Genomic DNA, 15,342 nt, shown 5'->3' on the forward strand with positions numbered 1-15,342 from the left:
CTGGAGTTGAGCTGTAGGAGTTGCTTGTATATTTTTGAGATTAGTTGTTTGTCAGTTGCTTCATTTGCTATTATTTTCTCCCATTCTGAAGGCTGTCTTTTCACCTTGCTAATAGTTTCATTTGATGTGCAGAAGCTTTTAAGGTTAATTAGGTCCCATTTGTTTACTTTTGCTTTTATTTCCAATATTCTGGGAGGTGGGTCATAGAGGATCCCGCTGTGATGTATGTCAGAGAGTGTTTTGCCTATGTTCTTCTCTAGGAGTTTTATAGTTTCTGGTCTTACGTTGAGATCTTTAATCCATTTTGAGTTTATTTTTGTGTATGGTGTTAGAAAGTGGTCTAGTTTCATTCTTTTACAAGTGGTTGACCAGATTTCCCAGCAACACTTGTTAAAGAGATTGTCTTTAATCCATTGTATATTCTTGCTTCCTTTGTCAAAGATAAGGTGTCCATATGTGCGTGGATTTATCTCTGGGCTTTCTATTTTATTCCATTGATCAGTATTTCTGTCTTTGTGCCAGTACCATACTGTCTTGATAACTGTGGCTTTGTAGTAGAGCCTGAAGTCAGGTAGGTTGATTCCTCCAGTTCCATTCTTCTTTCTCAAGATCGCTTTGGCTATTCGAGGTTTTTTGTATTTCCATACAAATTGTGAAATTATTTGTTCTAGCTCTGTGAAGAATACTGTTGGTAGCTTGATAGGGATTGCGTTGAATCTATAAATTGCTTTGGGTAGTATACTCATTTTCACTATATTGATTCTTCCAATCCATGAACATGGTATATTTCTCCATCTATTAGTGTCCTCTTTGATTTCTTTCACCAGTGTTTTATAGTTTTCTATATATAGGTCTTTAGTTTCTTTAGATAGATATATTCCTAAGTATTTTATTCTTTCCGTTGCAATGGTGAATGGAATTGTTTCTTTAATTTCTTTTTCTGTTTTCTCATTATTAGTGTATAGGAATGCAAGGGATTTCTGTGTGTTGATTTTATATCCTGCAACTTTATTATAGTCATTGATTATTTCTAGTAATTTTCTGGTGGAATCTTTAGGGTTTTCTATGTAGAGGATCATGTCATCTGCAAATAGTGAGAGTTTTACTTCTTCTTTTCCAATTTGGATTCCTTTTATTTCTTTTTCTGCTCTGATTGCTGTGGCCAAAACTTCCAAAACTATGTTGAATAGTAATGGTGAAAGTGGACACCCTTGTCTTGTTCCTGACTTTAGAGGAAATGCTTTCAATTTTTCACCATTGAGGATAATGTTTGCTGTGGGTTTGTCATATATAGCTTTCATTAGACCAAAGATAGAAGACAAAGTTTATGACAAATTCTGCCTAAAAAGCAAGAAATTAAATGACATATTCTAGGCTTTTTAAATTAAGAATAGCATCTCTCCATAGAATTATATCTGAATTTTATTAATTTTTACAACAAATTCTATGCTTCATTTTTAATTGAGAAAATGATACTTTATTTTATTAGATTTGTGCACTAAAAAAATTAATATTGATGTTTGATCCATATTTTACATGGCTGTTACTGCCACTGAGGAGTGATTACTATTTAGGCAAACTGTGTTAATCATATCTGCAACCATGAACTCTGTCCTTGTGAGAGTACACATTCAAAAAGTGCTAATAGAGTGAGTGAATGAAAGAGTAATGAGTGGATAGGTTAAAGAACCATTGGTGAAGAGATGCTCCATTTCATCATTAATGTCACAAGTATACCAGATCATACTCACCCCACTAGTCTCTTTACAGCCCCTCTTACATCTCTGTTTCTGAGGGTGTAGATTAGAGGGTTGAGGCTAGGTGTGACAACAGTATAGAAGAAGGCAATGAACTTGCCCTGATCTTGAGAATTTCCTGATGGTGGCTGGAGGTATATGCATATGGCTGGGATGAAAAAAAGGGATACGACCATAAGATGGGCTCCACACGTCCCAAAGACTTTCTGGAGTCCATTTGTCGACTGCATCCTCAGCACTGCCTGGGCAATGGCACCATAGGAGCTGAGAATGAGGATGAGAGGTATGAGAACAAAAATGGAGCTCGTGACCATGAGGGTTAGCTCATTGGCATGGGTATCAATGCATGACAGTCGAAGCAGTGCTGGAACTTCACAGAAGAAATGGTCCACTTGGCGATGTCCACACAGGGGTACCCAAAATGTAAAGAAGGAATGAAGTGCTGAGTTGGTAAAGCCACTTACCCAAGAAGCCACAGCCAACAGTTGGCAGAAACGAGGATGCATGAGGACAGTGTAATGCAGGGGTCTACACACAGCTGCATAACGGTCATAGGACATCACCATCAGTAGCACACATTCTGTAGATCCCAGTGCGAGGACAAAATAAAGTTGAATCATACAACCATTGTAAGAGATGGTTTTTTCTGGGCCCCAGAGGTTGACCAGCAGTTGAGGGATAGAACTGGTGGTGTAGCAGAGATCCAGGAAAGAGAGATTTGAGAGGAAGAAGTACATGGGAGTGTGGAGATGGGAGTCCAGGTATGACAAGATAATGATGAACAGGTTGCCTATCAATGTCATCAGGTAGAACATCAAGATAACCACAAAGAGAACTAACTCAAGCTGAGGCCAATCAGAAAAACCCAATAGAACAAACTGGGCTTCAGAGGTTGCATTCTTTTTTCCATCATCATTCATATCTTGTTACCTGAGGAAAGAATTACATACATCCTAAAAATGTAGGGAATGACTCCGAGAATCAAAGAGATACAGGAAATTTAAAAAACCAGTTTCAAGGGCATACCACTGCTCAATTGTAGGACAATTTGGGCATTAAGAGAAACTGTGGTACCAACGAATTGAAAGAAATAAGAACCCACAAGCTAATACTGATAAACTTAAAAAAGAGTAAATTTATAGTGGCGAACAGAAGGCTGTTCCTGTTGGCTGGATACTAAATAGTAAATATAGAAGGAATGGTGGAGTTAGAAAAACTTAAATATATGCTAAAAATGAGTGAATGAAGAAATGTTGAGCCATGGACATAGTCTAAAATATCTCCCCACAAGTTACTTGTTAATTATAAAATATATAGTAGACTTTACAACAGAAAAACCTAGTAGAGCACCATAACAACATAATCAGTGTTAACATCATTAATGTTGTTACAAACCAAGATCATGTGACCACCGATACAATGCTCTGAACCAGGGCATAGTGTCACTTCAGTCTTGTTCAAGCCAAAACATGCATAGCTTGAGGCTAATAATGAAAAGGCATGAAATAAACTCACATGGAGACAAGATGGGTAAAATAGCTGACCTGCACTCTTTAAAAACACCAAATTCAAGAAAGAGTTTGAAATGAAGATAGAGGATAAATACATAGATACATATATGACAGACATAGAAACAGATGAGAGAGAGGATAGGTGATAAAATAAATCTTTTCAGGCAGAGTGTAGACTATTGTTGAATCTGGTTAAAAGGTTAATAGCAGTTTTCTGTACAGTTTTACAACTTTTCTACAAATTTTATATTTTACCAGAATAAAAAACTCCAGAAAGTAAATTAAATGCTTTTCTTTACTTTTATATTTCATCCAAATATTTGTCCTATTATAGAAAAATAACTTAACTATTAAGTTTTTCTCACTCATCCAAGGATGACATCAGGGTAAATAGCAACTTGAAAATTTCTAACATAATGAAAGAAGAAAATCTCCATGAAACAAATAATCTTTTCTTTAAACAGTTTTAATTTTCTTCTCAGCATTTTCAGACAATTTCCATTTATGTGATTATAGAAAACAGAATAATTGCAAGCTCAGTAATCTTACATATAGAATAAGAGATATGATGAATGATATCAAATTTATTTATGATTTCAAGATGTTTATATAGTGTGAAAAATATTGTTTCAATTATATATTCTTATAGAAAAACTTTTCCTTCTTATTTGTTTACTTGCACTCACAGCTTATTTCTAAACTGAAACCCAAATAGAGATACCAAAAAAAGAGACAAGAAACACATGCATATCAGCTTACAAACAAAACTTACAATCACAGTCCTTATGATTTGACTCTGAAATAGATGGGGAGAACAGTGATAAAAAGCCTCCCAAAGAACATATGAATATAACTGATTTGAAAAGAGAAATTTTTAGGAAAAGGAAGATATAAAGTCATTGAAAGAACAAAGAAGTAAGGAAGGGTGTGAAAATGGAGGATGATGGAGAGGAACCAGATTACAGTGCTTCAAGTTGAAAATGTACATATGTGTACCACAGAGCTGAGAAACACGAACACAGGGCCTGAGGTGGTTTCTAAAGTATTTCTTTTTCATTAGGACAATAACTGAGACCATATTTAAATTCTAATCATAATTTTTTTCTATTCATAAATTTTAATGTCTACATATATTTTTATTCTCCAACTTAGTGAAGAATTCTATTTACTGAAACCATTAAATGACTTTATCATTTAAGATATTGTGCCTAGAGAATCCTGTATTTCTTTTTGGTTAAAAAAATGAAGTACATTTCACAAATAGCTATAAATCTTAAGTGATTCTTTTTCTCTTATGGGTTTCAGTCCTTCATATGAAAGATTAATACCACCTTTTTTTATACAGTTAACCCTGATAAGGCATAATAACCAACATTTAAATATGCCTCTCCTCTCTGTAATTGCTTTGCCTCATCCTCATTCCATTGCCATATCACTTCTGCTTCCTCTTTCCACAGTCAATTTGTTTTCTCATGCTTCCTAATAAGCTATGGCAAAAAGAAAAAAAAGAAAGAAATCACAGAAGAACCACCTGTGGTTACCTCTTTTGAGGTCTTTTAATTGCTCACATTTTTATTAGTACAACTCTCGAAAAGATACTAGCAGTAGATAAATGGTGGAATTTCAGCAGGAATATTAGAGAGAATGTAGCCTCATATTTTTAAGACTAATTCAGGCCTTAAAACTCTTATCATTAACTAATTGCTAATGATGAATCATTAACTAGACTACTTTCTATAGCTCAGAAACCATGCAGGATTATAAGCCAGTACATTGCTTAAAAGAAATTTTTTGTAATTAAATAGAAGATTAAAGTATTATTAAACTATAGAAGGAAAGTAACTATAAAGATGTAACTAGAACTCTAAATGATAACTTGGACCAAGACAGAGTATCCAAGAGAGGACAAGCTTGGAAAGACTTGCTCAAGGCTACAGCTCAGACCTCACCAGAGAAGGTATGGTTGAGCCCACTGGATGGTGAAGAAGTTCACCATGGCTGAATCAAATAATAGCAATGGTTGAATAGTACATTATGAAGATGATTTCATTTAGAGGTCACTGCCATTTTTAGGATAATAGGAAAATTTCAAGATTTTTAAGCATTTTCCTAGAATAGGAGATAGTACATCATGAGATGTATAAACCCAAATGCTCTCGTTGCTTCTTCTGAAGCAGATATAATTTTCTTCCTCCTTATACAGTTGCATGAGTAACTTCATATTGATACATTAATTACAACAAAGCAGCAGCTCTGAGATATATTTATCTTTTGCATGACACATCTTTAAGCCTTCTTATACACATTATAAAGAGATATAAGAGACCCCCCAAAAAAAAGATAGAAGTAGAAAAAAGGTAGACTTTAGGGTTAAATTTCTTCTTACCAGAGAAGTAAATAAAGACCTTAACAAAGGTTGCTTTCATGGACTGTTGAATGAATTATCTCTTCTCTATTTTCAAAATAAGACATTATGGAGGAAATACTGGTGGACATGAGCTTCTCTTCTCCATCACTATATCACTGGTCAGCTTTAATCCTTAATACTCTTATCTAGTGCTTAAGTAGTATTCACATAACTCCTTTCATGTCTATCCCTTCTGTGTCTGTCCAAGTGCTTTGTATATGTCTGCTCAATCTACGCCTCTTTATGTGTGGACCAATCTGATCTCTGGTTTTCATCTCTTTGAAATCACCAACATAAATGGCTACCTACACCATATATTCTAATCTACTACATCAGTATAGGAAAGCAGAGTCTGAAAATTACTATGATTGTCCTTGCTACACAATTTGGTAGAGTCCTGAGTCTACCAAAAAGATCCAGCTTTAACTGGAAGGAGGAACTCATTAGAGCACGTAGTGTGTCCAGGGATAGACCTCTTTTCCTAGAGCAAGTAGTGCCTTTATGGAAACAAAAGAATACTGTGCTATGTTTTCCTTGAATGAGGCCACTGGGAGAGTAAATCCCAATGTGGCAATTAATGCCCTTCAAGGAGTTGTCGTAGTTAGAACAGTTTCTTTCTCTCAAAGCAGGGTGGAAAGGGCCAAATGAAACTGTGCAGCTAGCTAACTGGTTTCACGATACTGTCCTGGTGCTTCCCCACTCTGAGCTGAGCAAACGCTCACAGTTCTACACTGGAGGGAGAGCAGTGCAGACCATGAAAAAATCTCACTGTGAGATGTTAAGGCAGCGCCAACTCTGAGCAGGGAGTTGTTGTTCAGTCACTCAGTCATGTCCAACTCTTTGTGATCCCATGGAAAGCAGCATGCCAGGCTTCCCTGTCCTTCACCATCTCTCGGAGCTTGCTTAAACTCAAATCCATTGAGTCCATGATGCCGCCCAACCATCTCATCCTCTGTTGTCCCCATTTCCTCCTGCCCTCAATCATTCCCAGCCTCAGGGTCTTTTCCAATGAATCCACTCTTCACATCAGGTGGCCAAAGTATTGGAGCTTTAGTTTCTGTATCAGTCCTTTCAATGAATATTGAGGATTGATTTCCTTCAGGATTGGATGGTTCAATCCCATTGCTGTCCAAGGGATTCTCAAGAGTTTTCTCTAGCACTGTAGTTCAAAAGCATCAATTCTTCAGTGCTCAGCCTTTTTTATGGTCCAACTCTAATATCCGTACATGACTACTGGAAAGACCATAGCTTTGACCATATGGACCTTTGTCAAAAAAGTGATGTCTCTGCTTTTAATATGCTGTCTACGTTTGTCATACTTTTCTTCCAAGGAGAAAGTGTCTTTTAATTTCATGGCTGCAGGGAGAGGGCAGCCATTACTGTCACTTACACAGGCAGCACATCACAAGCAGACCAGGTCTCTGAGGGCAGCCTGACCACCACACCCATTACACTGACTATTGCCAAATAAACACCTTGGCTCCTCACTCCAGCACTGCTCCCCTCTGGGGCTGAGGGGGCCAGTGCTGGGAGAGAGAAGAACACATACTATAAGGGAATGGAGCCAACTTGACCCAACTCTCAGGGCTTCTGCTCCAGCAACTTGGGACTCACCCATGCCCTAAAAGGACCGTGATGGCCACTGAGCAGAGGGGAAGCCCTGGCTCACACCTGGCTCTGGCCCCTCATCTCTAACCCCACCTCCTAACAAGATGATAGCTGACAGCACACCCTGAGGAAAGACATGACTTGTGTTCAAGTCAAATCCAGCTCTGCTATCAAAGTCACTGGCCCCATGCAGATGGTATAAGGATGCTCCCATATAAAGATACCTCCTCAAGCCCACCATAGGTAACTTTTCCATTGAGTTTCATAGAGACACACAAAGTTCAGTAAAATGAAAAGACAGAGTAACTTGTCCCAACTGAAATGGCAAGAGAAAATTTCTGAAAAAGCAACTAATGAGACAAAAATAAACAATTTACTAGACAAAAAATTAGAAGCATTAGTAGTGTGAATAATAACTGAATTAGAGAAAAGAATAGATGCACACAGTGAGATCTTAACAAGGAACTAGAAATTATAAGAAAGAACCAGTCAGAACTGTAGCGTACAATAACAAAAATGAAAAACACAATAGAAGGAATGAACAGCAGACCAGGTGATAAAGAAGAATGCATAAATTATCTGAAAGACAGATTAATGGAAATCACCGAGTGAGACTAACATAAAGAAAAAACAAATTTTTTAATCAATTTATTTTTTATTGAAGGATAATTGCTTTACAGAATTTTGCTGTTTTCTGTCAAACCTCAACATGAATCAGCCATAGGTATACATATATCTCCCCTCCCTTCTTTAACTCCCTCCCATCTCTCTCCACATCCCACCCCTCTAGGTTGATACAGAGCCCCTGTTTGAGTTTCCTGAGCCATACAGCAAATTCTTATTGGCTATATATTTTACATATGGTAATGTAAGTTTCCATGTTACTTTTTCCATACAAGGAATTTTAAAAAATGAGCTTCCCAGAGTTGCTTGCTGCACAACTGAGTCTGTGCCTCTGCCATAGCCCATGAAGCTGCCACCTCCTATGAGGACTACTGCTGCCCTGCCCTGAATCCGCAGCCTGTATCATTCATCTAAGGACTGATGATGAAGCTAAAGCTCCAATACTTTTTTCACCTGATGCAAACAGTCGACTCATTTGAAAAGACCCTGATGCTAGGAATGATTGAGGGCAGGAGAAGAAGGGGATGACAGAGGATGAGATGGTTGGATGACATCACCAACTCAATGGAAATGAGTTTGAGCAAACTCCAGGACGTTGGTGAAGGACAAGGGAGCCTGGCATGCTTCAGTTCACGTGGTCACAAAGAGTCAGATATGACTTAGCAACTAAACAACAGCAACAACATCCTAACATGCAGCTGCACCTCAAACACTCCAATGGTCATTGAAACAACTGTTGGGTTCAATAAAACTGGGTTGCCTGGTGCCATTGCTTGGGAGGTAGAAGCTGAGATGGAACCAAATTTGTCATATATAGTAGCCAATACATTGGCTTGGTGGATAAATCTGATGAAGTTTCCATAAGTGTATCGAAAAGCCATTTTACCAAGCCACAAGCCTGGCAGAACTGCAGCCTCTATGTTGGGGTTGTAATCAACCTATGCAGACACTTAGCAAAGGATTCTTACTGTTCAGCTTTCCAAATGTGCTTATTGTTTGTACAAATTGACCTTTCGTGAATCATGCAGTATTGAGTTACGTCTTTAAATTTGTTTCCATGCCAGACTCTTATCAATGTTTCTTATAAAAAATTTAGAAAGACTCGGGGCCAAGATAACTCAGCACAATACTTGCATATTAGTATTTTTAGTATCATATAGAACTAAAATCTCAGAAACTATGAACACTCTGGACTATATGAGGTTTATTCCTTCCACCATTTCAAACATGGAAAGTAGGGCCTGTAAGGATATTTACAAACAGTATATTTACATCTCCCACATTCACACCATTATATATCAGATTTGCTCCTTTTTCTTTTACAGTGATTATTTAAAGTCTTTATATAAAACTCATTTTTTACTATTATAGAAAACCTCCATTCTGAAAATCTACATTGTACAGAAGCTTGTCTTTAATGTTTCCAAACAGAAAAAGCCTTACAGCTCATTTTAATGTTTGCACTTTTATTTTTATTTATTTTTTAAATTTTATTGTATTTTTAAACTTTACAATATTGTATTGGTTTTGCCAAATATCGAAATGAATCTGCCACAGGTATACATGTGTTCCCCATCCTGAACCCTCCTCCCTCCTCTTTCCCTATACCATCCCTCTGGGTCGTCCCAGTGCACTAACCCCAAGCATCCAGTATCGTGCATCGAACCTGGACTGGCGACTCATTCCATATATGATATTAAACATATCTTAATGCCATTCTCCCAAATCATCCCACCCTCTCCCTCTCCCACAGAGTCCAAAAGACTGTTCTATACATCAGTGTCTCTTTTGCTGTCTCATATACAGGGTTATTGTTACCATCTTTCTAAATTCCATATATATACATTAGTATACTGTATTGGTGTTTTTCTTTCTGGCTTACTTCACTCTGTATAATAGGCTCCAGTTTCATCCATATAAAACTCATTTTTTCTATTATAGAAACCTCCATTCTGAAAATCTACATTGTACAGAATCTTGTCTTTAATGTTTCCAAACAAAAAAAGCCTTACAGTTCATTTTAATGTTTGCACTTCTAGATGCAACTTTCAAGGAGGGCATGAAAAAGAATGGGAAGGGTTATTAAGTGTTTTTAGTAAAATATTGCCTCTGTCTCTTGTAGAACATGTAGACTATACACTTTAATTGAGTAAATGTTTTTAAAGGTAGAAATACTTTGTTATTGTAGCTAAAACAATTCTTAATCATAAAATTTCTGAAATTCTTGCAATTTCTTCACACTTAATTGAAGTTGTTTACCAACTTATTGTTTTTGTTTGAAGTGTGATTCCCAACCTCTCTTGCAAAAACATAAAATAAAGAAGTGGGTTTCTGCTAATGAATTGAGCAGACAATTAATGTTTTATATGCATTTTGAGCTGTGTGACCTAGTATTTTGATACTTAACAAGTTGTTCTATTATGTGATTGATAAAATAGTGAAATATATTAATGTTAGCTTAACCATATATTTACACGACCTGAGAACATGTGATTATAGTTCTGTGGGGTAAATAATTTGTCAGTGTTCATCATCTTTTTAAAATCCGGTAGGAGAGCTTATAGTTGCTGCTGTTTAATCACTAAGTCATGTCCGACTCTTTTACAATCCCATGGACTACAGCCCACCAGGCTCCTTCTGTCCATGGGATTCTCCAGGCAAGAATCCTGGAGTGGGTTGCCATTCCCTTTTCCAGGGAACCATCCTGACCCAGGGATTGAGCCCACATCTCCTGCATTGACAGGCAAGTTCTTCATCATTGAACCACCAGGGAAGCTTAAACATGAAATAAATAATGAAGCACATTTTTTTAAAAAAATGAAAACAATTTAAGGAATTTCTGGGACAACATCAAGGGTACCAACACTCACCTTATAGGGCTCCCAGAAAGAGAAAAGAGAGAGAAGAGTGTGGAAAATGTAAACGTGGAGCTGCATCTTGAACCACGTAGGGCTGGCGCAATCCCGAGGCTCAGGCTGGAACATGGGCCTAGGGCAGTCTTGGGAAACTGGCCAGCCCCTCGTGCAGTTTTCAGTTCTCCCTCTCCTCACTGTTTCAGGAGCAAGCAAGTGTGCATGTGTTCCTAAAGAGTGGAGTCCAAGCTTCCCACAGCCCTTCTGTAAGTCCGACTAGCTGTCCAACCAGCCTATGGGGTTCATCTTCCCTGTGCAGGACCCCAGGGCTGGTGTGCCCAGTATCTGGCTGGAACCACTCACTCCCTGGGGAGGATCTCTGCCCATGTAATCTCTCTTTTCCTCTGAGTCCCCTACCAGGGCACAGGTCCTGACCTGACACTTTTCTTCCTACTGGATTTCATGTGGATATTTCTTACAGCCTTGGTTGTACAGGAGTCTTTCTCCCAGTCTCCAGGTCATTTCCAGTAAGAACTGTTCCACATGTAGATGTATTTTTGCTGTGTTCATTAGCGAAGGGAGTTCCCCATCCTGCTACTCCACCATCTGTTCTCTTCTAGTGCATATTGCATCTAATGGGGCTTTGGTGAGGGGCGTTTTCTATTTAAACAACTTTCTCTTCCCTAGTCTTTCTCCTTTGCCTTTACATCATGTCAACGATATATTCAATATTAGGTAATCAGTACCTTGTACCTTATCTACTTTTTAATATCACGAAACAATAAATATTGTGTCATACAGTTTTGTTCATCACCCTATATATATCTCTCTGATTCTTGGTTCTTTTTTATTACTTTTGATAGACACAAATAGGTACTTTGTCAAACTCAGTTGTAATTAGAAGATTATTATGATTTATTAGAGTATCTTATGGTAATCAGAATAAATAATAATTGCTTCAATATAAGATGATATGAAAGTTATTTATGTCATTTTCATAATATTTTGATGACTACTTGGTTTAATTCAAACAAAAATTATAAATATTTTTTGAGTATTTCATCTTAATAATATAGAGTGGTCACATAAATATTTGATTCCAGTAGTACATTTCTCTTGAGTTAATCTCATTGTGTACCAAGTCTATGATAGCAGTTACCTAAATGATAGATTATATTATTTTACTGGTAATGATAGGTTGTTATATTTTACTGTTGATTCACTCTATTTTGTTCTACAGTAATTTTTTTTTTTTTTTTTTTTTGCCCACATTGCAGCATGCGGGAACTTAAGTTGTCTGACCAGGGAAGGAACCAGTGCCTCAAGCACTGAAATACAAGTCTTAACCACTGCACTGCCATGGAAGTCCCTATATTACCTTCTATATTTATCATTTTGCTTTCTATATATTCATGTTTACCATAAATACAGACTGACTTGAGAGAGAGAATTCCTGAGAGATAAAATCAAACTGCTTCCTGACATACTCTAGTGAGAAGAATATGTCTCCTGGGGAAGGGAGGCAGGATAAGGATTCAGAACAAGGAGAAGAAATGAAGTACAACTATCCATATACCATTTTTTTCAAGGCAAGAACGGTTCAAATACATCATCATGTAAACAGCACAGCCAAGCATGCTTTGTGTGTGTGTGTGTGTGTGTGTGTGTGTGTGTGTTTAGCTGATGGCATTGCTAGGAAGAATATAATGCTATCAGAGAAGACACACAATCTTGTCTGGGTTCAGACATGGTCCTAACTACAACAAAACTTCTCAGTGCATGGTCTTAGAAGATTGGGGCGATTTACATTCTCTAAATTTGGGGAGGTTATATCGAGAATGTTCAGACAAAATTCGGCAGTGGCTCATCAGAAGAAAATTCCATCTACTTTTTCCCTCAAATATTAGGATCAAAGGTATGTGGTATAACTGATGCCTTAAAAAAGAAGCCTGCATTAAATGGTAGATTAAAATGTGAAAATGGATAGACAACACCAAAATCATTATTCAGTTCTGAACATTATTTTAATCAGTTCTTTTTCCTTCTCTGAGTAGTATAATAATTTACTCATTTTGCCAGGATCCCTGTCTTAAAACTGCTATAAGGTGTTCCAAAATAATTACTTCTCAGGAAATAGATATATCTCTTATTTGGGGGTAATAGAAATGCCTAGATTATCCTGTACATGTTACTCCAATCAAATGATAGTTTCTGCTGGGTTATGTTGAAGCATCACCCAGCTAAATATTAGGTGCTCGATAAAATGGTTATGGGTGAATCATCTCTACAAAATTTAATGATCGATTTACATAAATTGTATCTACTATTCAAGCATTTTAGAGGTGACAATTTCAGAATAACACATTAATATTTATTGAGTTTCCCTTGTATGCTAGGCACTGTACTGTTTAAGGTGAAATTTTAATAATGTCTCAGACGTTTCCCTTTAGCTGTTAGGAAACAAAGAAATATTTCATTATGAGAACAGAGATTAATAAGGACCTGAATCAGTGAAAGATAACTTCTAATTATGTGGCACTGACCCAAAATTAAACACTTAGGCTGGATTATTTCCAATGCAGAACTATATAGAATGCACCTGTCTTGGATCTTGAGGCTGGGTAAGGTGGCACATGAAGTCAAGCCACTGAGGTATTAAAATTGTCTTGTCTCCTTCCTCTGTTTATTTCATATACCCAACTGTCACTGAAACTCCATCTCAAGATTCAAACTGTTAGAACCTTGTCAATGTCCAATGGTCACTTAATCTTTTATTATATTGAGTAGGAATAGAAAAATTCAATTTGCCATTGAGCATTAAACTTCTGTATCTTTAGATTAATATCACAGTGCACATTTGCTTGATGATTGGCACTGAATATAGGTGATTTTGATAGCTTGGTAATAATAGGGAATATTGTAGGCAACATTCTATGAGATCATTAACATGAGGCTTTTAAAAAGTAGGTTTTGAGACTGATGAAGTAGTTTAGTTCTTGATTTTTCAGTTGTGGTTTGCTTCTGTGTTTCCATTTTACCTCAAAACAACTCCTCAATAAAGATAGGAAGGGCTTCATCATCCTTCCTTTACACAGAAATAATGGATCAGAAACTTTGTGAAGAAAATATATCAGGTGAGAGACAGAAGAATGTCCCAAATTTTTGTACTGCCCGTGATGCTCCTTTCTGCAGACTCCTGACATCCTGCTGTTGAGCAACTCACTCTCTTTCTATAGACAATGATTAAAATTAAACTTTCTTGGTATGTACATAAGACTGACCTCTACTACATGAAACTCAGGGTCCCTGGACAAAGGTCAATAGATTAAATCCTGAAAACAATAGAAAGGATAATGAAAAAATCAGATTTTACATGATGTAGAATTATTCCTGGTGACAGGAATGGAGAAGAGATTTTGACTGTCTGTATTCTCACTTCCAAGTGGGTATATGCATTTATTTCTATATGATTTAATTTTTATTTCTAGACAAAGTATAATTCTTTGTCAGTTTAAATACTTAGAAGCACTCACAGATCTTCACTCTCTTGGACAGGTAATTTTTTTCATCTTTGAACTTGGTAAGGTTTTAAAAAGTATTTACCACAGGATGATTCTTTAATTCATCTTGTGGGTCTAAGAATATTAAATGACTAACAGCATGCATTAGTCTCTGTGCACTCAGCCCTTACCATGTGCCATCTACCAGTAGGTTTCTCCCATTCCTCACATCCCCTGACTCTCACCCCCAACACAGGCATTTGCATTTACAGTCTACAGTCCAAATGGGACAAGGATATTTATGAAATAAAATCCTTACAATGTCACGACTTAAGAGTCAGGCATTCTCCTTTTCTGGTTGGGATTTCCACCTTGGTTCCTCCATCATTGTCACTGAGGAAATTGCAGTTCCTTTCAGATGCAGGAAGATAAAATTAGTTTGAAAAATATTTGAGTATTTAAATGACAAGAAGAATGAAAACATCTCCACATCCAGAATTTTTAAGTAACTGCATAGGTTATTATTGTGAACTGATGATATTTAAGAAAATATTTTGGGTTTTTAAAAAAGATAAGTAAACTATTGTCTGTTTTCTTTGCCAAAATCTTCACTGAAATGTGTTCCTACATGAGGAATACAGATACTAAATTATATTAATTAATTTAATTTGACAGAATGCAAGGTAAATGTTTATAAGTGCTACAAGTGTAAATGCATTCAGTTCAGTTCAGTTCAGTTCAGTCGCTCAGTCATGTCCAACTCTGCGACCCCATGAACTGCAGCACGCCAGGCCCCCTGTCCATCACCAGCTCCCGGAGTACACTCAGACTCACGTCCATCGAGTCAGTGATGCCATCCAGCCATCTCATCCTCTGTCGTCCCCTTCTCCTCCTGCCCCCAATCCCTCCTAGCATCAGAGACTTTTCCAATGAGTCAACTCTTTTCATGAGGTAGCCAAAGTACTGGAGTTTCAGCTTTAGCATCATTCCTTTCAAAGAATACCCAGGACTGATCTCCTTTAGAATAGACTGGTTGGATTTCCTTGCAGTCCAAGGGTAAATGCATTATAATAGAATATTTGA

The 15,342-nt window shown here is 37.0% G+C and overlaps 1 protein-coding gene across 1 annotated transcript; it reads right to left on the minus strand.

The window, feature by feature from the left end:
* Positions 1 to 1,747: 1,747 nt before the first annotated feature.
* On the minus strand, positions 1,748 to 2,677 carry LOC109576884 (olfactory receptor 2J3). Its single transcript, XM_019985526.2, has one exon. It carries the CDS (start codon positions 2,675 to 2,677, stop codon positions 1,748 to 1,750), a length of 930 nt encoding a protein of 309 aa, XP_019841085.2.
* Positions 2,678 to 15,342: the final 12,665 nt, after the last annotated feature.

Source organism: Bos indicus, chromosome 23 (assembly GCF_029378745.1).
Source record: "Bos indicus isolate NIAB-ARS_2022 breed Sahiwal x Tharparkar chromosome 23, NIAB-ARS_B.indTharparkar_mat_pri_1.0, whole genome shotgun sequence".
In the NCBI taxonomy this organism is placed as follows: Eukaryota; Metazoa; Chordata; class Mammalia; order Artiodactyla; family Bovidae; genus Bos; species Bos indicus.